General features: G+C 42.6%; 1 protein-coding gene and 2 pseudogenes across 1 annotated transcript in view; 1 reads left to right on the top strand and 2 right to left on the bottom strand.

Moving 5' to 3' along the window:
• SIDT1 (SID1 transmembrane family member 1) overlaps window positions 1-12,425 on the bottom strand; it is a 62,204-nt gene extending 49,779 nt beyond the window's left edge. Inside the window, 6 exon segments of the mRNA XM_027765651.1 lie at window positions 3,700-3,793; window positions 4,288-4,359; window positions 5,500-5,650; window positions 8,139-8,148; window positions 8,330-8,440; window positions 12,385-12,425. Coding sequence (XP_027621452.1) covers window positions 3,700-3,793; window positions 4,288-4,359; window positions 5,500-5,650; window positions 8,139-8,148; window positions 8,330-8,440; window positions 12,385-12,425 — 479 coding nt within the window.
• Window positions 12,426-14,205: 1,780 nt separating this feature from the next.
• LOC102489317 (KAT8 regulatory NSL complex subunit 2 pseudogene) lies at window positions 14,206-16,833 on the top strand (annotated as a pseudogene).
• A 1,479-nt stretch (window positions 16,834-18,312) lies between these two features.
• Window positions 18,313-18,931, bottom strand: LOC106736359 (rRNA-processing protein FCF1 homolog pseudogene; annotated as a pseudogene).
• Window positions 18,932-25,557: the final 6,626 nt, after the last annotated feature.

Genomic DNA, 25,557 nt, shown 5'->3' with positions numbered 1-25,557 from the left:
AAATAAAACCAAAACGGTGCTTTCTTTTGTTGGCTGAATAACAACTTCAGAGAGATTGATAATCGTATGTTAACTTTTTGTCAGTATGTTGAGTATGCGTTCTAGCTAACTGAAGACAAGTAATCCTCTTTTTTGAAATCCAGACCATCAGCAGTAGAGACACTCTTCCTAAGAGAGGCAAAGTGCTGTCTTTTCCATCCTTGGAGCTTATCCAAGGAAGAATTGGAAGCCCTTTGGATCTTTTCCATTGGATCCTTACTGGATGCCAGGCCTCTGGTCTGGACTTTTGCTCAGGACTCATTCATCTCGTGCTCTGACTACTCCAGACCTATATTGATCAGCCTGCTCAAGACCTAAGGATCTACAGCCAGGGTGCCTGAATCAAAATCCCACCCGCTTTATTTCCTGGCTATGAATTCTGGCCAAAGTGCTTGACTTCTTTGTGTCTCAGTTTCCTTGACCATCACGTGGTGATAACTGCAGTACCCAGTGCTGGGGCGTGGGGTGGGCATCAGGTCAGACAGCCTGCTGCGAAGGCTCAGCCCCGTCCTGGCACAGAGCAGGTACTGTTCCGTGAGTGACTCCGATCTGACGCTCAGTAATGGATCCACTTCCCAGCATTTGCCTGTAGCCTGAGTTTTTGTTTTTTATTTGACAATCATCTCCAATTTACAAACAAGTGGAAAGAATAAGAATAAATATAGAATATCTACATATCCTATACCTAGATTCACTTTTAGCATATGACCCCTTTTGCTCACAGAATTCTCTCTCTCACACTATACCCACACATGCACCAATACCTCCCCTATAAACCGTTCAATGGTAATTTGCATACATCATGGACTTTTTTCCCTAAATGTTTCCAAGGAATAAATATATTTTCTTACATAACCACAGAAGACTTATCAAAATCAAGATTTTATTTTTTTGGAGAGGTTTTTGCTACAGAGCATGTGCGCTTGGCACGCCGCAATCCCTTCTCTTCCATTCTCCTCTCGTGCTCTTGGGCACGCACGCACGCACATGGGCCCAGTGTGAGTTTAAGCCACTGGGTCTGGGACTTGAACCATGGTCAACTACATGGGAGTCCAGTGACATAACCATTATGCCAAGTGGTATCCCCAAATTCAAGAAATTTAACATTAATATGTACTCTTTTCTATTACTGTCTGTATTCTAATTTTGTAAATTGACCCAATAATGCCTTTTATAGTATATTTTTCTTCTAGTAGAAGATATAGTCTATTATATACCTTTAGTGTCCTCTAACTCAGAACAGTTCCATACCCTTTCTTTGTCCTTTATGATACATTTGAATATAGTGCTCATCATTTGGGCTCGTCTAAATTTTCTTCATGATTAGATTTAAAATGTCATTTCTGGAGTGCTGTATAAGTGAGGTTACGTCCTTCTCAGAGAGTCGCATCTGCCAGCACACATGTCCATCTTCCCCTTGGTGACATTAACTTTTTTTTTTTTTTAATGTCAGAGGGTGCATATGCATGAGAGAGAGAGGAGAGAATGAGAGAGAAAGCACTCCTAATAGAGCTGGTTATGCTGCAATCCTTTTTCCTCTAATTCCCCATTCTCCCACGTTGGGCATGTGCACACCTGCTCAGGAGGTCTTCAAGCTGATGGGGCCAGATCTTGAACCCTCATTGACCATGTGGGATCTGGCTCCTTCTGTGCAGTGCCTGACTGCTATATTTCAGGGCTGGCCCAATGAAACAAATTTTGATCACTCATTCAATGTGTTTGACTTTTCCACTATATAGTTACTATTTCTCCCCATACATTTATGGAGCAATTCATGAGGGTGCACTTTAAGGCTATGCAAATACTTTGATCTTCATTAGGTTTCCTTTTTATTTCTTTATTTTTATTTTACGTTTTTTACACACTCAATCACATTATTTAGCTCACAAAGTGAAAATTTCAACATATGAACATTTCTCCCCAGTTCAGTTGATCAAAATATCTTCAACAGATAACAATACTACCTCCCTGTCCCATCAAGCGGGGCCTGGGGAAGGACTTTGGAGGAGGGATACAGAGACAGAGGTTTCCTTTTTAGATTTAGCATCCATTGGTGATTCTTAATCAGATCTCGTCTTTACAATAATGTTGTCAAATGATGATTTTTCAAACTCCAGCATTCCCTCCATAGTCACCAGTTATCTCTCTCTCTCTCTCTCTCTCTCTCTCTCTCTCTTTTTTAAGAGGCTTTTGCTATAGGGTATGTGCACTCACAAGAAAGACAGAGAGAGACAGAGAGACAGAAAGCGAGAAATCACCCCCCATGGGGGATGGCCACGCCGCAATCCCTTCTCCTCCATTCTTCTCTTGGGATCTTGGGCATGCATGCACATGTGCCCGGCGTGAGTTTCTGTGCCGGGTTTGGGACTTGAACCACGGCTGACTACATGGGAGTCCAGTGACATAGCCATTACGCTAACTGCTGGTCCTGTCACCAGTTATCTCTTGACATTCTGCAGTAGGCAAGAGTCCTCCCTTCTATTGTTGGTATCACTAATGGCTCTTTTCCCTAATGGGTACCTGTCTTAGCAAATTTGTTAAATTCCTGAGATGCATATTTGCAGATGTTTGTGGTCCTTTCTTTCTTTTTGAAAAATCTGCTCTTGGGTGCATGTGTTTGCCAGAGAAAGACAGAGAAAGAGAGAGAGAAAGAAAGTGAGAAACCATTCCCCAGGGAAAATGGCCATGCCATAGCCCCTTCTCCTCCAATATCCTCTTGGGATTTGGGGCCCGCACCCACTCATCCAGCATGTTTCTCAAGTCACCTACCAGGGATTTGAACCTCACAGTCACGCATGTGGGATACAGCAACCTTACCCACCACGCCATTGGCTGGCCTCCTTTTTTTTCTTTATCAATATGTATTTAAGAATTTTCTTCCCCCAAGGGTTTATAATTTATTTTTCTCAATTATCTTGGTGTTCAAATTCACCCAGATTTGGTCAGTGGTCATCCTGGGGTTTTTGAAGGCAGCATCACAAATCAAATGCTTCATAAAGATTACAGGAAGGAATTAGTCTGAGTCAAAGATGGATCTGTGTCATTGAAATAGTAGTTTCATTGATGTAGCCAGGAGGTCTTTCTACAGATGGAATTAATCCTACCCTAAGAGTCTCAACATCTATGCCGGCTATGTTTTCTTTACACGTTCAAAAGCAGAGAAAGAACATTTGTTTATTGTAATCCTCCTGCCATTCCTTTGTAGTTATTCCACAGAGAACACAGCAAAGATGGAGTTTTCAAGATTCAGCTTTACTCAGAGAAGTAAGAAAAGGCTGACTCTTTTTTTTTTTTAAAGGTTTTTGTCATAGGGCACTTGTGCTAGCTGAAAAGAGAGAGAGAGAGAGAGAGAGAGAGAGAGAGAGAGAGAGAAAGAGAGAGAGAAAACAAATCACCCCCAGAGAAGATAACCATGCCTTAATCCCTTCTCCTCCATTCTCCTGTCAGGATCTTGGTCATGTATGCACATGCACCCAATGTAATTGTCAAGCTACCAGGTCTAGGATTTGAACTCTGGTCAACCACGTGGGAGTCCAGTGCCTTAATCATCATGCCACCTGCCGGGCCCATCAGAGGTATATTGTAACCCACTCAGTATAGCTTTAAAGTCTGTGCTTTAATCTCTACATGGAGACAGGAAAAGGCAAACTTTTGACCTACCTCACATAATGCACAAGCACAACGAGCAGGCATCCCACGTAGAAAGCCAGGAAGATGAAGACACTGAAGAGACTGGACTTTACATAAACGGATTCTGAAGGGAGATAAACAACTACGTCAGGTTGTCCTCAGGAGGAAGATGACTATGTTGGGACAGCACAGCTTACAGGGCCACTTCCATCACACTCGTTCATACACTGTAGGACATTTCCATTTAGCAAAACGACTGGTGGCCACCGCCTCTAGTGGGAGCTTAGTTCTGGACAATCTCATTAGCCGTGAGTGGCTGCTTTTCATAGTGATGACTCCCAATGGGAGCTGGGAGGGACTGCCTCTGTATAACTTCACAATTGAGTTCCCTTTCTTTCTGGAAGGAATTTAATAAAAACAAACTTTGATACCCTCTTCTCTCACTAACATAAATCTACTTTAGTCTTCTTATGACAATTCTCCCTATAGATGACATTAATATTGAATTACATGACAGATTTCCTGACAGAAATATCTTCAATGTATTCTAGAGCCAATACGAATCTTATTTATTCAAAAATGATGATTCCTGGTGTGCGGATAATCACCAACACTAACCTGTAATGGAAGGAACAATCATCACTTTCAGGTTCTTTGTTCGTTGTAAATTCCAAGTCTGGTTCTTTTTTTCTATTAAAAAGAAAAGAACAGGCATGAGGGGTCAGCTATTAGATTCTTGGCCTCTCTTCCGAACCACTGTTCAGAAATTGTGTAGAACTAACTCAGGTGGCTGAATCTTATTTTAGCAAGAACTGAAGGAAAATCCAACCCTCCAACTTTCAAACCCTCTAATATTTCTTTTGGTTAACACGAGTTTGGCCTCTGCTTGGGTGTATTTTGATCTCACTAACTGATACAAATGACAACAGCCTCCACTCTCAAGTGAAGTAAGGTCGACCTTTCCTCTGATATCCACAGATACCTGATGAAAACAGCAGCAAAAATAGGAAGCTACCTCTTACTTTGGTTTGCATTTTTCTAGCCAGTGAGTGTTTTTCCTCCCTTATGTAGTCATTCAAGGACTTGTAGTGTACCAAGGAACACTGGACACTGGTAAAGCTCTGGAACTATGGAATTAAAAGATTGAAGCAGAAATTCACCTAAATACCAAAGGAACCATGTTACAGTCAAAAGCAAAGACACTTTGTGTTGGCCACATAGAGCTCACCAGAAGTGGGGGGTCTTGGTTTTCAATCAACAGGGTTTTTCCATTCCCAAGGCAGTGATGAGGGAGCTACCCCTAAGTATTTGCACCATGCCCAAGAGCTCACACCGTCCTTTATCATTGAGATGAGCTGTTCATTCTTGGCTTTCTTACTATTATTGAAAGGTACAGTTTTGGCCACTGGAATGAACTCTGAATTGTCCTTGCACATCCTCATGTATCAATAGATGAGGATTACTCATAAATATCAGTAGCTCCATTAGTGCTAGATATCAAACTAGTCTTAGGAAATGGACCCAGATCTGCCATGAGACCATTCCTCCATCATAGCAGCACATATTCATTCAGTACAGGGCCATCTGAGCAAACCTATCTTAATGGTCTGAAGGACTACCAGACTTTACAAAGATGAAACACACCAGATGACAGGTGGTAGTAACAACTACACCTTTAGGTCTACTTTTTCCCCCTGAGGTATCTCTCAGACTGCCTTGCCAAGTCACTGCAGATAGACCCTCACTTAGTGGGATCTAAAGATGAGCTTTTGGTTTCATTTCTTCCCTTCTGGCTTTTCTAGGTAGCCAAGAGTCCTCACTATCCCTTACCTTGAATGAAGAAAGATCCTCCACAGGCATAATCTTCGGGCTTTATCACAAACACCACGAAGAACTGCTCACCTGGAAAATCCTTCTTCTGCATGAAATATAACATACCTTATGATAGGCAGGTAATAAAGATAATGAGAAGGAAAAAAGTCTACAAGAGTAGAGAGGCAGAAGAAAAGACTGAAAAAGAAGAGAAGTCAAATTCACCCCTGCGTCTAAATCTTTAGAAAAGACTTTTCCATAATCTACCCAAGACTATCCTCCCTCTCCAAAAAAGATGATGGTTACATCCAAGACCAAAAAAATAGTAGTAATTGTTACATCCAAGAAATTAGAGTAAATAGATACACTGTTTTGATTTCAATCTATTTTGTGCACACTTGAGTACTTAGAATTGTAATAGGTAGCATAGAAACGACATAACAGCCTCTGTTTAATAATTACCATTTATATAGTTTTTATTTTAAAATCTAATACGGATACCTTTTTATTCTTTTTAGATTAGATTTTTTATTTTTCCATGCAATGTGTGCATTCACTGGAGAGAGAGAAGGAGAGTGAGAAATCAACCCACAGGGGGAATGGCCATGCCACAACCCCTTCTCCTCCATTCTTCTCTTGAGATTTTGGGCACACACATGCAAGAGTCCAGTGGTTTTTCAAGTCCCTGGATTTGGGATGCAATCGCAGAGTCAGTCATGTGGGATCCAGCACCTGAACCACCACACCATCTGCTGGTCCGACAGGAAACTTTCTTAAAAGTCACAGTCAGCAATTGAATACATAATTTAGGTTAGGAAGGCAAACGTCTCAAGCCAGGAGACCTCAGTTAGAATCCCTCCCTTCTCTGCATCCCAGTTTCCTTATCTGTGAATGAAATAAGGTTGACAAGATGATCTTTAAGGTCCATTATAGTTCTACAACTCTTCAAAAATTTTCCCCAAATTTCTTGGATCCTGTTTAGCCCACTAAAAAAATGAAGTGACCCAGGACTGAAGCGTGGGCCCAGGAGAGAAGTAACGATATATTGCCAGAGAGATCCAGGAAGACATGCTCCAGTATGTTCTACCTTCCATTGATTTCGTGTCCGGGATCATGTAAGACCTGGATTCTCTACTGAGGTTCTTATTCTGTCCTTTTTCATTTGGGACCACAGAATGCTGGGAAACTAAGGAGGAAATAAATACTAAAAGCAAGTGCAGATATTTGGGATGTTAAATCAGAGGCTCTCAAAAATGAAAGCTTGACTAATAGACGTTTCTAGATCTGATACCTAAATTATAACTAACCATCCTTTGCTTGTTCAATAAACAGTATCACCTTATTCTACAAAACAGATCAAGTCACAGATATCTCAACTAAGTACCATCCCAAACGAAGGGACAGAATGACGTGTGTACATTTTTTGCTGTAAAATTATAATTGAAGTAATAATTTAATGTCAAATACCAAACAGGGGAACTTCTGCAAAGACATGGTGGATGTTTCTTTAAAGCATGCTCTCCAGAATTGAAGTGCTCTTTTGGTTATGATTACTGGTACTGTTTCTGGTCACTAGAATATGTTTGTTTTAAATGGATCCAGTGAACTTTACCCTGAATTTGCACCCCCAATGAGTAGAGTGCAGGAGTGTCTTTTGGCTTTGCTCCCCTAAACCATCTGTCAGATGTGTATGTCCCACTGCTCCACAGGCACCCAAGAAACTCTCAGGGGAGGGGCATCTGGCAGAGCCCTATTGTCTACTACCACCCGGGTTTTGGTTTCTGGCATAGGAGCCTTCATTTTTAAGCCAATCAGAAGGAAAAGAGCTCCAAGGCACCCAGCGGATGGCCACCCCTTTCAGATGCTGATTACCCATTGAGCATCGTTGTTGACAATAGTGTCCACAGAAACCATGTCTCACCTGTAGCGTGATGGCAGCTTTCTTGGTCATGGACTGATAGACACCATTGAATTCTACATTGTGGTCAAGATCATACACCGGGCACTGTGGCAAGCATGCATGAAGAACAAAAAGGAAAGCAATGCTAATATCACACAATGGTATACCACACAGGTCCTGAGAGGGCCTTTCGACCTAGATCCAGGCCAGGGTTGGAGGGATGCGGGAACGAATCTTTACTGAGCCAGAAGATGTAAAACATTCCCTCCACAATGGTCACAAAATAATACTCCCAAAATATGGCACTCTCATTGTTTTTTGTTAACATACCATGAGCCAGAAAAAGCCTAATGTTATAATAAAATTTTAAAAACAGAACACATGGTAATTAATTTTTTTTTCCTTCTGGTAAAGCCTACAACTTTTTCTTGTTCTTTGTCACGTTCTTCCCTTCGTCCCCCCTTCCATCCCTCTTTTCCTTCTGGTGAGGAGCCAACTATTCCTTCTCTCTCCAAATAAATGTCTGTGAACATCACTGTCCACTCGCACCCAAGATATTGTGCTTACTATTTTTTTTACTCTAGGGTGGCATGCGCATGTGCATGAGAGAGAGAGAGAGAAAGAGACAAAGAACACTTCATGATGTGTCTTGGTCATTCTGAAATCCTTTATTCCTCCAGTTCTCAATTCCATCAGGATCCTGGGCACACACACTCAACTGATTTGTTTTTGAGGATGCCAGGGCTAGAACTTTAACCTTAGTCGGACTTGTGGGATCTGGCTTCCTGGAACAGCTTAATCTCTTTGCTACAGGGCTGGCCCTCCTTTTCATTATTTATCAGTTTTTTGGGGAGATTCATAGTAAGAGAACGACAATGTACCCGTCCTTCATTTTCATTTATTCTGAGATAATATCATGCTCCATATTTGAACAGTTCACCAATTAACAGGACTTACCATGATATTTTGGACTGAGACAACAGAACATGGGTAAGCCATTTTAGACACCACTTTAATGATAACTGAGTCCACATCTTTGGGAAACTTGTATAGAAAATACTGAGAATAAGAAAGAAAGACATGAGTTGTTACAATTTTGTTAAACACATTCACAATCACAAACTCAAACATTTTCACAGGAGTAGGATTGTCTCCTCTACTCTTAGGTGCACAGTTCAGATGTAAGTCTCAGTGACTCTCCATTAATGTAGCCAGTTGCCCACCCATCTCATACACACTGAGCAACGAACTGCCCTGTGCCAGACAACAGGAATGGAGCAGCAAGTAACACAAAGAGCCATTTTATAAAATGGTGCCATTTCATCTTGCATGGTATGACCATTTCTTTCTCAATAAAACTTAGCTACACTTCATCCCATTTCCCACACAGAAAGCCCTCACCGCCCCCTTCAAATGAGAGATATGCGGAAAAAACATGAGACAAGATTCACTTCTGTGTAGACATTGTGAAATATGGCACCGCCTGGAAAAACAGAAACCTGTTCTTAAGAGATTTTTTTAAAAGAATGATTTATTTTATTTATTTACTTTTTTTTATTTGACCAGGCACAGACAAAGAAAGAGGGAGAGTGGGAAAGCAAGCTGCCAGCTCTAGGGCTGAACTACGGTCAGCTATGTGGGAGTCCAGTGCCTTAATAACAGGCCACCTGATGGCCTCTGTTCTTAAGACTTTTAACTGCCTGCCCACAAGCAAGAAGTAGCACTAGACCTGTCCTTCTCCCAGAACTAGAGAATCTATTTCTTGGCTGGAGTATATTGAGAAGATATTTACATGAAAAGACCAAACCCTACATCTAGGCCTCTGAGAGATGTTCACAGTTCGGGCAGGCTGAGGTAGCATGACAAGTATTTCTTAAATATCACCAGAATCGGGAAGCATTTGTAACAGAAAGAAGTTATGCAATTACCTAGTTAGATTATAAATTCACTGGGAAAATGTATTAACTGTTTCAAACACAGCACGAGGGATGAAGAAAGGGAGATTCTGCCCAGCAGTTGATAAATAAGGAACGTAATTGAAAAGCTGTATCAAGGATATAATTTAGATTTTGAGAAAACCCACCCAAACCAGTCCCATATCTTAGGACGCTAATAATCCTACCACTTTTAAGCAGGCAAATCATGCTAAAACTTAATTTTGTATTCCAAAATCCTTTTTGAGGACCAGGGCAGAAAATATAGAATATGTTTTTTAAATAATCCAAAGTTTCCTGATGGTGGAAAAAAAGTCATCTCAAGATTAAAGTGTCCTTGACGCTGCCTAACCACACCTTTTAACGGTGGCAAAGCTCTAAGAACCCACTTTACTTTGGAGCCTGATTCGGATACATACAACACAGGGCTCTTCAAAAGGTGAGTAGTATGGGGTTCCCCAGAAGTGCTCTGGGTTCTCTGGGGAACCAACCTTTGTAACACCAGAGCGTCACTGTGATTACCGTCAGCGATAATGACAGTGTATCATTGTGCCGTCACGGAATCGTGTATAGTCCACGTCTCATAGTGATTGCTTCTGTGTAAGCAGTAGACACCACTGAAGGCATATAACGAGGTAGTATCAACCTTCTTTATCTCTAAATTACCATAAACCCCATAAAGAAACGCTTTTGGCCCCCACCTTGATAATCATCTTTACCAGGAAGAAGCAAACGACAAGTGCCCAGAGCCATGGCTGGAGGGCTAACGATCACCGGCCCAGTCTCTGCCTGCGTCTGTCTACAGCACAGAGCTGGACAGAGACTGACGCTGCTGTGTGAGAACGGGTAAGCGTTTGGGTGAGTTTCTAGGCACAGAAAATGTTTTCTGCAGTCGAAGAGGAGGTAAACTATAGGCCAAAATGGGAACAGTTAAGAGTAAAGTAAGATTTTCACGGATAGCAAAGAATTTATGTTTTGTTTTATTGGTTTGTTCTAAGTATTGTACATTGTACTCTAGTTTGTGGCGTATATACACATCATTTAGGCTTTAGTATTTACGTACTTTTTAAAATACAAAGAAGCCATACTATATAACCATCGCTGATTTTTACTCTAAAAGCACCTCTATCTTGGGGCTGGCAGGTGGTGTGGTGGTTGAGGCGCTGGATTCCCACATGGCCGACTGCAGTTCGAGTCCTGGACCTAGCGGCTTGCTTTCTCACTTTCCCTTTCACTCTCTGTCTCTCTTTGGTCAGATTAAAAAAATAGTAACAACAAACACAACTAATTAACTAAATTTTTAACTAATATTTTTTAAAAAGCACTTCTATTATTAAATAGTACATACAACATTTCCTATATCATTTTTTTTTTGAAGAGGTTTTTGCTATAGGGTGCGTGTGCTCGCCAGACAGACAGACAGAGACAGAGAGACAGAAAGCGAGAAATCACCCCCCAGGAGGGATGACCACACTGCAATCCCTTCTCCTCCATTTTCCTCTCAGGATCTTGGGCACGCACGCACATACGCCCGGCATGAGTTTAAGCCACTGGGTCCCGGACGCGAACCATGGTCGACTACATGGGAGTCCAACGACATAGCCATTACGCTAACTGCTGGTCCCCCTATGTCATATTTATAATAGCTCTATGCAGGACTACTGCTATAGTCAGGGTACAATCATTCACCTTCTTTTCTAGGCATCTCCCACTGCACCTAGTAACTAGTGCTTTCTAAATATTTCCTGAAATTGAATTGTCAATAAATGCTGAGGACAACCAATTGTGGGCCAGTGACACTCTTTTGCCACGGGGTGGCGATATATATACACTGCGGAGACTTGGATTGAAGGGAAATTTAACTCTTAAAAAATGCGCAAGAAGGGCTGGGGTGTGAGCTAACCAGAGAGTGGCTTAGCAATAAAACGCCATGCTCTGTGAGACTGACCGCACAGGAAGGATTGGGTTTGTGTCTGGAGACTTCCCCTAGGCTTTGCCTGGCACATATGATCGGAGCTCACTGAGAACGGGTGGTGGATTTGGAACCCCATTGGGGGTACTGTGTCTCTTTTTTTCCTCTGTCATGGAAAATAAATAAATAAATAAATAAATAAATAAATAAACTTTACCGAGACAAAAGAAAAGAATGCAGGAAGCTGGTTCATTTGGGCTTGGAAAAGTTGATTGTGTGCATTTCTCCCCAACCCTCTGTTCAATGTCTTGTTGACGACTTGAGGTCAGCCACAGTGGATGTGTGGATCCCACATAAATGGGCAAATGCTACACATCAGGGCTTTCTGAGAACTCGTGCTAAATATTTACAGCATGCCAATGAGTCTAATATTTATGAAAGGTTGACATAATATATGATAATACCGGTTTTGCTCTATCCAAAGCCAAGTCTTAAGTAGCCATTTTTGAGCAAAGCTGTATTACAGCCTGCAGAAAATTTATAATAATATCAGGACATTAAATAGACCTGTTTTACATTTGCCATTGTATAGACTTTACTCTTTCAGAAGCTATGAAAGAAAAAAGGAAGGTAGCTCGAAATGTCATCGGAGAAACAGCCTGAATTAATGAAAGTTTTCATGTATTTATTCTGTTTACGATTATGGTTTGATGGAGAACACAATAAAAATACCTAATTCTACTCACAGTTTTTGCCAGCATTCTTGGTCTTAGTTTATGACAGGAAAAACTAACTTACTCTACTCATAGCACTATCGAATGAGAAATCTGCCTTTTTAATTGTATTTCCAGGTCAATTAATTATTTGCAAATCTGTTTGGTATCAGCCTCCATTCCATGTCCCCACCTCATCCTGACTAGCAGGTCAGATGGCAGAAGCTGTGTCTCCCTCCGCTGTGTCCCCAACGCCGAGTACAATCTAACACTTGGTACACAGCACACATGTTCTTTACCCAATGAAGGCGGGATCAAAGAACAGTTGCAACCAGATTTCATGCCTCCCATTTCACACCAATACAAAAGATAATCTGTTACCATGGTTTCTTTGGGCAACACCAACAGATAGGATGTTGATAACTCTTGGAACCCTTCACTTACCTGAGGTTGAGATGGGCTGGCAGTGAAGTGAAAGGCAACATTTGTCCTGAGAAATTCACGAGGGAGAAGAGAAAGGGAGGAAATGAGAGAAGCATAAGTTAGCAAGCAGACATTTCTTTATTTATTTTAAAAGGCCATGTTACCCCAGATGCAAGGGGAGGCTTATACTTTGTAAATAAGAGTTTCAGTTCCTGACACAGTAAATTGTATGGAGACTTAATGGTTTCAACTCTTAAGAATGATTACATTGGTGACGCAGATTGTTTTGGTTGTCTTTAAAAATCCATGAAGCCATGCCTATAAAATCTTTTACTTTCTTTCTTTTTTTTTTTTTTTTGAGAGATTTTCACTGTAGGGCGTGTGCGCTCGCCAGACAGACAGAGAGAGACATAGAGACAGAAAGCGAGAAATCTCCCCCCAGGGGGGATGGTCACGCCGCAATCCCTTCTCCTCCATTCTCCTCTCGGGATCTTGGGCACGCACGCACACGCGCCCGGCGTGAGTTTTAAGCCACCGGGTCTGGGACACGAACCGCGGTCGACTACGTGGGAATCCAGCGACATAGCCATTACGCTAACTGCTGGTTCCCAAAATATTTTACTTTCTTTAAAAAAAAATAAATTGCCAGAGGGTGTGTGTACTGGTGAGAGAGAGACAGAGAGAGAGGAGAGAATCCCCCAATGGAACACGGTCACTCTGTAATCCTTTTTCCTCCATGTCTACATCCCATCAGGATTTTAGGCGCACACACACACACACACACACACACACACACACACACAAGTGCCTGCAGTGTTTTTCAAGTCACCTTTCAAGCCATCAGGACTGAGATTCAAACTGTGGTCGTCCACGTGGGATCTAACTTCAATACACAGCACTTAACTGCCATGCCATGGGACCGGCCTTGTTTACTTCCACAGACATACTTTGCCTTTGGATTCTTTGAAAGTTTTACAATGCAGGACAGGATTTAGGTATCAGAAGTAGGCTTAAAGATAGGAAATTCAGGCTTGAGTTGCATTTGGATATTGTAGATACCACTATGAAACAATTTTGATGCATTTGGGCAAGATAACACTTTTAAAAAAGCAAACTGAAGAGATAATCACCATGGGTCAGCCCTGCGGGATAGAAATACGCTCTTCTTGCCCCAAACAGCTCCCTAACTGCCAACCATGCTGACTGATTTTTTCTCCATGATTTATTCTCTTTGGGTTAGCCATTGCCTTCCCGGCCCTCTTTTTTCTTTTCTTTTTTCTTTTTTTTTTTGGAGAGTTGTTTGCTATAGGGAGCGTGCACTTGCCCCAAAGACAGAGAGACAGAGAGACAGAAAGTGAGAAATCACCCCCCAGGGGGGATGGCCATGCGGCAATCCCTTCTCCTCCATTCTCCTCTTGGGATCTTGGGCACGCACGCACACGCGCCCAGCGTAAGTTTAAGCCACTGGATCCGAGACTCGAGTTGTGGTCAACTACATGGGAGTCCAGAGACATAGCCATTGTGCCAACTGCTGGTCCCACAGGGCCCTCTTTTAAAATGCAAATACCACCAAAAGAATAATGAAAGTATTTTCTCTTAAATTAGTCATTTGAATCATTTTATTAGACACTTTGATTCGTTGAGAGACATCAATGATCCAAGCACTAAGGCGAGGAAAACGTGAGAAGCATGTAGGAACCTACATTCGTTGCCCAGAGCACTGGCTGGAGTGAACATCTGTAAACCGATTAATATGCTGCAAAACACAAATTTGGTCTCTGTGGTTTTGTAAGGGCTGCTCTGGGGCTTTTGCTCTTTCTGGCTCTGGCCTCATCGTTAGCCATGGAGCTTCTCTGCACAGGCCCACTGCTCGCTCATTTCGCAGCTGCTGAAACACCACTCCTCACAAGGCCAGGTCTCCACACCTCCATATGGCTCTTTCTGGCTCTGGCCTCATCGTTAGCCATGAAGATTTTTTGCACAGGCCCACTGCTCGCTCATCTCCCAGCTGCTGGAACACCACTCCTCACAAGGCCAGGTCTCCACCCCTCCATATGGCTACAGTAGTGGGAGTCTGAACCCAAGCTGCTTCTGGGATCTCTCATCAGTTTCATCCTCCGGGGTTCTCTGAAAATTTTCTTTCCACTCCTAATTTTCCCTTCATAAAACTTAAATACTGTGGGGGCCAGCAGGTGGTGTGGTGGTTAAGGCACTGAACTCCCATATGGCTGACTGCAGCTCAAGTCCTGAACTCGGTGGCTTCGAACTCATGCCAGGTGTGTGTGTGTGTGCATGTATGCACATGGGTGCGTGTCCAAAATCCCTAGAGGAGAATGTAGGAGAAGGTGTTATAGTGTGACCATGTTTCTGAGAGGGGATTTCTCCTATCTCTGTCTCTCTGGCAAGCACATGCACCACTCTATAGCAAAAAACTAAAAAAAAAATACAAAATTTTTTAAAAAATTAAAAAATCAAGGATTCTAAGGGGGATCAGAAGATACAATGGTGAGGTGCACCCTTTGCAAGGCTGACCCCCATGGGAAGGTTCTGGGTTTACATCTGGAGAACTCCTGAACACACTAGGCATACATGTGCCCATGATCTGGGGCTGACTGAGCTGGGAGAAGATCTCAGTGCCAGGACTCTGTCAAGGGTTCTCTCTCTCTTTCTCTCTCTCTCATCGCTCCTGTTTATGGAAGAAATAAGTAAACATCCTTAGAAAGGGTATGTTGAGATGTTAAGCAAGGAGTTTATAATTAGAGGTGTTATTTAGAAGCCATAGCATTTGAGCACTATTTATAAAGATTATGACCACAGTTTAGGCTGTCATCAGACTGGGTTCAGAATTTAGCTCAGAGTGTTGGGTGGGGGAGAGGATAGAGAAAGGTAGCAAGAGAACAAATAGAGAGGCATGACACTAGTGGGACACAGAAATGGCTTATTACCTGTTGGTGATAACATGTATAGTATTTTCAACTGGGTGGTCTAAGAAGTATTTCGTGTTGGGTAAATTCTCTTTATAAGCCAAATTATATATAGTGAGCGAATGTTTTAAAAACGTAATAAGGGGGACCAGTCAGGAACACCTGGCGTGGCCAGAGGCAGGCGAGGGGTGCTGCAGAGCGCGGCGGCTGAGGATTCGGATTCACGTCTGGCCAGCCCATCAGGGGAGGATCACCCCAGTGCCCAGGTCTCAGGAGCTCCGGTCTTGTTCATTCTCTCGTTGCCCATGCTCTCAACCTCGTCTGGAGGGGCAGGAGTTTTGTATGAAGCATATCCTTGGAGACAGGAATGCACCCTTCAAGCAGTGTAGTTACATATCGATGAAGAATGGAAAAAGATGTCCCAGTGCTGCCCCAAAACTGGAGAAGAAAGATGGGGTGTCATTCTGTGTTGAACATGCACGTAGGAATTCCCAGGCACTTTATGCTCAAATGGAGACGACCAGCCCAGGGGCTACAGGTGAAACACTCTTGTGTCAACTGAGCTCATATGCTAAGGCAGAACTGGGGTCGGTGAAGCCAGCAGAATACTGGACACGCCGGTGTCTACACAGCAGAGGAAGTGGCCCTAATTATGCGTGAGAAGCTAATTCGATGACAGTCTTTGTATATAGATCAGTTTAAACGACTTCAGCATCTGCTCAAGGAGAAGCAGCGTCGGTACTTACATAATCGCAAAGTGGAACACGAAGCGTTAGGTAGTCGTCTGCTGACTGGCCCAGAGGGACTTTTGGCTAAAGAACGAGACAATTTCAAGCGATTGAAATGTCTCCGACAGTATCGCCAGCTCTATGGAGTAGAAGCCTTATTACACAGACAGCTGAAGGAATGGAGGATGCTGGCCACGGATGGTGCTGCCCAGCAGGCCCACACCACTCGTTCCAGTCAGAGATGCTTGGCCTTCGTGGATGATGTTCATTGTTCCAATCAGTCTCTTCCCATGACCAGACACTGCCTCATCCATATTTTTCAGAGTACGAATCAGGTTCTCTTCAAATGCTGTCAGGGATCTGAAGAGGTACCCTGCAACAAGCCCGTTCCTGTAAGCCTCTCTGAGGATCCCTGCTGCCCACTGCATTTCCAGTTGCCTCCTCAGATGTATAAGCCTGAGCAGGTACTGTCTGTGCCAGACGATCTGGAAGCCGGCCCCATGGATCTGTACTTGAGTGCTGCTGAGCTTCAGCCCACTGAGAGTTTGCCTCTGGAGTTCAGAGATGACTTGGATGTTGTGGGTGATGGTATGCAGTGTCCTCCGTCACCCTTGGTTTTTGATCCTTCACTAACCCTTGACGATCATTCAATCAAAGACATTGCTGAAGGCCCGGTGGATATGTTGGGCCAGATGCAGGTGACTGGAGACGGGGGCAGATCCCAGGGATCTTGAAATTCTGAGAAAACCTCTGCCCCACTGCCTCAAAGTGGACTGGCTACTGCAAATGGCAAGCCAGAACCCTCTTCTATCAGCTGATTGTTTTGGGAACCGTATGACCGGTGGATTTGACTTTGGTGGATTTAAATTTCCCATTCTTCAGGCAATATTTCTCATCATCTCTCACAAAACGGGCAGACTAGGCTGCCTTGTTTTTCTTCTGGATTATTGAGTGCTTTAGTCAAACACAAAACCACATTTTAGGGGACTGGACCAGTAGTGTTCCACTCTGGGCAAGGGAAGAGAAAGAACTGGTTCCTGTCAAAGCTTCTGGGATCGAGTATTTGGAACTATATTTAAGGGGAAAGAGACATTTTTGTAATGGGATTTCCCAGCTTGTGGACAGAAATCCTCACAGGTGGTTAGAAGGAAGCTGCATCTGGGGACCAGCAGTTAGCGTAATGGCTATGTTGCTGGACTCCCACATAGTCGACCGTGGTTCGCATCCCGGACCTGGTGGCTGAACTCACGCCGTGCACTTGTGCGTGCGTGCCCAAGATCCCGAGAGGAGAATGGAGGAGAAGGGATTGTGGCGTGGCCATCCCCCCTGGGGAGTGATTTCTCGCTTTCTGTCTCTCTGTCTCTCTCTGTCTTCCTGGTGAGCGCACGCGCCCTATAGCAAAAACCTCTCCCCCCCCAAAAAAAAAAAAGAATAAGGAAGCTGCATCTGAGTGGTGCCCTTGAATGAGACCGGTGGTCCCAATGTCTGGTTATTTTTGTCCACAGGGCTACAGATAAGCCTTTTGTCACCTCCACGTAGTTGGGTGGTCTGAACCCGTTTCCCCAGTGAACTGATTCTTATGAGAAAGTAGCCCAGAGAAGTGGGTATCATCCATCCATCTTGCTTCTTAACTATGTATTGATAAATTTCTGTGGTGGCTATCCTATGTAAGCTACAGTAAAATTTTATTGTATAAAGTTTATATTAAATGTTAAAGGAAATGTTATTAAAATGTAAAACAACAAAAAAATGATAATAAAAATCTGAAAAAATGATGAAAACTATTTGATGATATGGATAGTTCTGTCTTTGTCTTGACTGATATGCATGGTAATTGTGCTGGAAAAAGAAATGTAATACACTGTAAAGACACATGTTATTGGGGTCCAGCAGGTGGTGTGGTGGTTAAGGGCACTGGACTCCCTCCCACATGGCCAACCGTGGTTTGAGTCCCGGACCCAGTGGCTTGCTTTCTCACTTTTCTCTCTCTCTCACTGTGTCTCACCGTATCCCTCTTGGTCAAATTAAAATAAATAAAGTGAAATTAAAAGTAATTTAAAAATACATGCAATTTATTTAATGTAATATAAAAATTAAGATAATAATAAATGAAATGAAATTTAAAAAAAACTTTAGCTCAGAGTAATGGAGCAGTTTTTTTTTTTTTTTAATGAAACAAACATTTTCAAAACAGCCTTGAAAAGTAAGTGTACTTGACCGCACTCAGCTCATTATACAGCAAATAGGTGAACAGAATAATAATTCATGTTTAATGAACTGGCAACAGAGATACGTAATCAAAGGAAAAGCAGAGGAACTTTGTCCTTTAAGAATTGGAACCGAGGGGCTCCATAATCATCTGGCATCCCCTCAATGTTGTATCCATGGTTAGAAATGTACATAATGCGAACTCCTGGGGTCTTCCGGATTCTTCGTTTAAGGTCTCGGTCAACTGTGGCCACAATGTAACACTTGTGCTGAGTCACTCTCTGTGCTAAGCAGTCATCTTCGTAGGTTCCTTTATATGTGCACAGTCATCGCTCAAATCTTGGATCCTTAGCGATCCTCAGAGCCACTCGATACTTTTGCCCCAATTTCTCAATTTCTGCCATTACAGTCAGTTATACGTGGGATACACTTGGCATACATACAGTCCATCATGGACTGCACTAAGTCCAGTCTGGCTTTAATGGAAAAGTTGATGAAGTTGGTATCAACCAGGATGTGGTAAGGGGGACCCAGCTGTGTACTATATTGAAAGAATAAGCCAGAAGGGTGTTGGGGGACGTCTCTTTCCTTCAGCGTGCTAGGATCTTTCTTTTATTTCTTTTTAGGTTTTAATCTATCCTTTTCTTTAAGCCTCTGATCTCTGAGACTAAGCATTCACTTCATGGTCACATACTTTCCTTTTTTCCTTTTTTTTTTTTTTTGGAGAGTTTTAATTTAATTTTATTTTTTTGCTATAGGGCGTGTGCGCTCGCCAGACAGACAGAGAGAGACAGAGAGACAAAAAGCGAGAAATCACTCCCCAGGGGGGATGGCCACACCGCAATCCCTTCTCCTCCACTCTCCTCTCGGGATCTTGGGCACGCATGCACACGAGCCCGGCATGAGTTTTAAGCCACCGGGTCCGGGACGCGAACCTCGATCGACTACATGGGAGTCCAGCGACATAGCCATTACACTAACTGCTGGTCCCATGGTCACATACTTTCTTGTTTTCTTTTTTCCCCATGTTCGTGCCACACTCTTGTTTCTTGGAGCAGTTTTTTATGTATCTGCATTCAACAGAAATCATCACTCAGGTTGAGGAGTGGTTTTGTTGAATACTGTGGCCTTCAGTCACTTAAAGAAGGCAAACTCAGTGTCAAATCCAGCTGTTTCTGCTCCAGAGAGTTCACGGTCAGAGTTAGGACTGACTGTGTTATGGGTGATCTGGGTAGTGCTCTTTCAGCAGTCTGGAGAGTGTCACCTGCAGATACCAGGGCACCCAGGGACTTCAGCCCTCTCCCCCACTGGGTCAGAGGAACAAAGGGGATACTGATTTTCTTGGCTAGCAATAGACAGCATGGTTTCCAGATGCAATCTGTGTTCTTTGGCCAAAATTTTGTTTTAGTACCCCCTCCGTCATTTGAATTCCAGTTATAATACTGAATGTATGGATATCCATATTTCCTGTTTGTTTTTCTTGTTCTTTGTATTTTCTTTACTAGTACCACACATAAAAACTTTTAAAAACATATTATTGTCTTTAAAATAAACAAGTGTCTGTTGCAAATGAAACATTTTTGCTCCCTTCTGCAGGGGCTCTAACAGAGATTTATTTATGAAGAGTCATTGACCAACAGAACAAAGCTAATTGAAACTCATATGCACTTTTAGAGAAAGAAGCGTGTAGATTTGAACTTGTATTTAACAAGTTAAACACAGGAAATAAATGCTTACTCAATAAATATGAGGGAGTGTAAAAATTTACGGAAAATGGAACTAAAGCACAAGTTTATTTTGGTACAAAACAATATTGAAAACTATTCCATTTTTTCACTCTATGCACTTCCCATGAAGTTTTTGAAGAGTCCTCATATAAGAGACTAAAAACTAATTATGTTGGGGCCAGCGGGTGTTGTGGTGGTTAAAGCACTGGATTCCTACATGGTTGACTATAGTTCAAATCCCAGACCTGGCAGCTTGAAAATCCCAACAGATAAATAGATAAAGAAATATAAAAAAAATTAATAATAAAAACCAATTTTTTTTTCCTTTGGGCTATTTTAAGGAAGGAGGCGGGGACAAAGGAACTGATGGAGCTGAGATATGGTGGTACAGAGATGGGAGGCAGAGAGGACCTCAGAGGGAAATTAGAAAGAGGAAGAAGAAATATATACAAGAGAGCAACAAAATCAAAGAAAAAGGAAAGAGGGATGGGAAGAAGGGTGTTTGAACGCGATCTCTAAAAGTCCATGTATTAACACCTGGCAAGCCATTGTAACAGTGCTGAGAAGGTGAAGGCCTCATCTGACCATGGCGTTGGGCCTTTGGAAAGTGCTCAGGCGCTGGGTGTGGCCCCCTAATTGACTCCTGGTGGCTTATGGGAGAGGGGAAGAGACGGAGACACAGACGCAGACATGTTCTGCTCTGCACCTGCTTCTGCCCTCCACCAAGGCGTGATGCCCCGCACCCCCTTGGAATAGTCTACCAGATGTGGCCCCTGAACTTTGGAGCCCCAAACTGTGAGCTGAGTAAATGTTGACTTTTACACCTTATTCAGATTTGGATATTTCTGTCAATAACAACAGAACGGACTAGAACAAAGGGTAAGTAGAAAAAGAGGCAAGGACCAATGAATGGCAGTGTTTATGTATTTATTCTCTTTCTGATTATGGTTTAATAGAGAACACAAGAAAAAATGTCTAATTCTCCCAATCCTCTCTGTCAGCATTCTGTGGCATAGGTTTTTAGGGGACTACCAGAGAGGACCCCAAGATTCATAGCTTCTTGTTCATTTTACATTAGCTAGCCCTGGCATAGGGCAGTGGGCATTCAAAACACCTCCTTTGTTTGTTGAAGGAAGTTGTGCCCTATTATCCACTTGGACTATGGACTCCAGAATATATCCTCTGTTATCTCCTCGCTGCCATCTGTCATGAACTCTGCTTACTGCCCCCACCCATCCATCAACCCTCTTGTCATCTACAACCTTCTGCCTGCATTCCTCTGCTCTAAGTATACACTGCACTCCTGTGCTAAATCCTATCCTTTCTACCCTTCTCTAGGACTTTGTCTCTAAAAATATCTAACTCCACTTTGAATTTAATCTGCATTTCCACCCCTTCATTTATAAATATAGTTTAGTCTCAATCATTTTCAAAATAAATAACAGAGAAAACACCCCAACAAAGTCTCTCCTTATTCCTATATCTCTCTCCTTTAATGCCATCTTATAACTTTCCTCTCCTTCAGAAACCAGCTTTGTAAAAATGTATTCTACTCTCGGGGGACCAGCAACTGGTGTAATGGCTATGTCGCTGGATTCCCAAGTAGTAGACTGCGTTTCGAGTCCTGGACCCAGTGGCTTAAACACACACCAGGTGCGTGTGCGTGCATGCGTGCCCAAGATCCTGAGAGGAGAATGGAGACAGAGGGATTGAGGCATGGTCATCGCCCCTGGGGGGTGATTTCTTGCTTTCTTCTATTTCTCTCTGTCATTCTGGTGAGTGCACTTGCCCTATAGCAAAAACCTCTCCAAAAAAAAAAAAAAAAAAGAAAAAAAAAAGAAAAAATGTATTCTAGTCCCATCTCTCATTTATTCTTTTCCTCTATCAAAATCTGTTGTTTCTATCAAAATTCTTTCCCCATCATCTTGATGAAATTGCCTTTGCTAAGGGTGACAGTCACTGGTATCTGCAGGTGATACTTACTTTAGTCCCCTTGGAGAACTATAGCAAAATGCCATAAACTGAATGGCTTATACATGGCAAAAATCTATCACAGTTCTGGAGGCCAGGAAATCCAAGATCAAGGTGCCTGCATTGGGTGTCTGGTATAGACTCACATTCTCATGGACAGTGCCTTCTTGTTACATCGCCACGAGGTGGGAAAGGCAAGGAGTCTCCTTGGATCTCTTTTATAAGAACACAAACCCCATTCATGAGGGCTCTTCCTTCAAGTCCTAATCACTGAGTGTATGTCTGTGTGTGAACTGGATGAAGAAAGAGGCAGAAGACTGTGAGTTGGCCTTTGACAACAAATACTCTATTCTAGAAAAGGACTCCATTTTGTCTCAGATAATATTTTGAGTCAAAACTGTCATGACCTGTTGAAAAAGAGTGAATGATGACTGGGGACAGAGCGTTCCTTGATTCCTTGATACTATTCTCACTGCAGAAACGTTGTATGAGTCAAACCAACCTTGTAAAGATGCAGTCAAGGATTACATTGTTTAGCATGAAAGCGATTAAAACGCAAACTGTTTCTGCCTTGCATACAGACTGCCTTAGCTTACCTACATAACCTTTTTTTTTCTATCCAGAGAGATACTGTCTTTCTCATTTCACAAATCTAATAAATGCCTCATTTAATTTTTTCTAAGGTATGAAGAGCTTTTCTTCATCAACTCTAGTGGCAAGGATGAGATAGTGAGGCAGTCTTTTTCATGGATTCACAATTGTCTGGACCATTTGCCTTTTCCTTGGGACCTTAAAACTTTCTGGAGGCAATCGAGTAAGACCCTCTTGCCATCCAAGCCCTCACTTTTGGGCGAGGTCAAGAGGCATGAAGGGAGACGTTTCTCATAAAGGTATTGTTAGTGGGAAGAAGGGCTTTTCCTCCGTGAGGTTATTTTCTTCAGCAATACAGGAGGGCTTCCTTCATTTCAGAATGGGATCCTGGCTTCTACGTGTAATGAGAACGAGCTGCCACTGTCGGTACTCCTGCAGGTTTTATGTTTCACGTGTATGCGACCAATTCTTACAGACATCTTTCCTTTTGGTCTAAAATAAATAAAGATGACTTTGCCCAATAATGATCCCAAAGGGAAACTTATCTGAGATCAATTGGCCTTCAAGTCCTAATCACTGAGTGTATGTCTGTGTGTGAACTGGATGAAGAAAGAGGCAGAAGACTGTGAGTTGGCCTTTGACAACAAATACTCTATTCTAGAAAAGGACTCCATTTTGTCTCAGATAATATTTTGAGTCAAAACTGTCATGACCTGTTGAAAAAGAGTGAATGATGACTGGGGACAGAGCGTTCCTTGATTCCTTGATACTATTCTCACTGCAGAAACGTTGTATGAGTCAAACCAACCTTGTAAAGATGCAGTCAAGGATTACATTGTTTAGCATGAAAGCGATTAAAACGCAAACTGTTTCTGCCTTGCATACAGACTGCCTTAGCTTACCTACATAACCTTTTTTTTTCTATCCAGAGAGATACTGTCTTTCTCATTTCACAAATCTAATAAATGCCTCATTTAATTTTTTCTAAGGTATGAAGAGCTTTTCTTCATCAACTCTAGTGGCAAGGATGAGATAGTGAGGCAGTCTTTTTCATGGATTCACAATTGTCTGGACCATTTGCCTTTTCCTTGGGACCTTAAAACTTTCTGGAGGCAATCGAGTAAGACCCTCTTGCCATCCAAGCCCTCACTTTTGGGCGAGGTCAAGAGGCATGAAGGGAGACGTTTCTCATAAAGGTATTGTTAGTGGGAAGAAGGGCTTTTCCTCCGTGAGGTTATTTTCTTCAGCAATACAGGAGGGCTTCCTTCATTTCAGAATGGGATCCTGGCTTCTACGTGTAATGAGAACGAGCTGCCACTGTCGGTACTCCTGCAGGTTTTATGTTTCACGTGTATGCGACCAATTCTTACAGACATCTTTCCTTTTGGTCTAAAATAAATAAAGATGACTTTGCCCAATAATGATCCCAAAGGGGAAACTTATCTGAGATCAATTGGAAAAAAAACAGTGGCCTGAAATCTCCCCCAATCAGTGGGAATAATATTTGTCACTGGTATGTGGAGTCTACTAAAAGCTTACTGTCATGGTCTCTTTAAAAGAATGAAATGATTTGGAAAAGAGATGAAAGCCCTAGGAAAAGACGGAAACTAAATTGCCACAACCCCTCTCTCTCTGGCTCTTACTTCTCAGAAGATAACTTCTCTGATTCCTAAATTATATCCAGAATGATCTGAGTTACCTTTCATTATCTCAGATGTTCCAGAACCTGCTATCCCTTCCACTCCTTCCAAACCTGAAATTCTAGCTCCCTTTAAAGTTGAGATGTCCACCAATGGGGCGAATCAAGGATTAGCTTAAGCCCCTTGGTCCAAGACCAGACTTCTTAGGCTGGTAAGGGATTTTCCAGACTCGAAGGAGAATTCAGCCAAATTTACTCAACAGTTTACTCTTTACCTTTTTAACAGTCGAGCTAAGGACCAGCCCTGTGGTACAGCAGTTGAGCATAGTGCATGGGAACCTGGATCCTACAAGGCAGATTACAGTTCAAATCTTGGCCCTGGTGGCTTGAAAAACATGCAATACAGGGACCAGGAGGTAGCATAGTGGTTAAGGTACTGGGCTCCCATGTGACTGATCATAGTTCAAGTCCTGGACCTGGCGGCTTGAAACCCACTCTGGGAGCATGTATGTGCGTGCCCAAAATCCTGAAGAGAGAATGGGAGAGAAGGGATTGTAGTGTGGCCATTCCCCTTGGGGGCTGGTTTCTCACTTTTTATCTCTGTATCTCTCTCTGTCTCTCAGCAAGTACACACACTCTGTGGCAAAACTCTCAAACAAACAAAAAAGCAACACACATGTGTGTGCATGCCCCAAATTCTGACGGAATGGTGAAAAGGATTGTGGCATGACTGTACCCCATTCTGGAAGTGTTTTGTCTTTCTTTTTCTTTTTTTGGAGAGATTTTCACTATAGGGAGCGTGCACTCGCCAGACAGACAGAGAGAGACATAGAGACAGAAAGCGAGAAATCACCCCCCAGGGGGGATGGTCACGTCGCAATCCCTTCTCCTCCATTCTCCTCTCGGGATCTTGGGCACACACGCACACGTGCCTGGCATGAGTTTTAAGCCACTGGGTCTGGGACACGAACCGCGGTCGACTACGTGGGAGTCCAGCAACATAGCCATTACGCTAACTGCTGGTTCCCTAGAAGTGTTTTGTCTTTCATCCTCTCTCTCTTCCTCTCTCAGGTGAGCACCCATGCCCTCTGCCAATAATGAATAAATGAATAGTCTAGCTGGTAAGGGACATAAAGTAAGTAAATTAAGCTGCAGTTGTGCTCCACTTGAGTCAAATTTTGGGGCCATTATTAATTCTTAACAGCCTTAAAAAAGATCCTGATAGGATTGCCAGAATCCTAAACTTCCCTCAACCTAATTACAGAAGACAACTAAAAGGACTTCTGGGCTTCGCTGAATTTTTCAACAATGAATAATACTGGAGTATTCCTTTTTACTCCATCCCCTTTATCATCTTTTTTTTTTTTTTTTTTTTTTTTTTTTTAAAGAGTTTTTTATACAGGCGC

Source organism: Tupaia chinensis, unplaced genomic scaffold (genome assembly GCF_000334495.1).
Source record: "Tupaia chinensis unplaced genomic scaffold, TupChi_1.0 Scaffold139218_1, whole genome shotgun sequence".
Lineage (NCBI taxonomy): Eukaryota > Metazoa > Chordata > Mammalia > Scandentia > Tupaiidae > Tupaia > Tupaia belangeri.
Note: the sequence above shows the minus strand (reverse complement) of the source record. Positions and strands in the feature narration are given on the sequence as shown.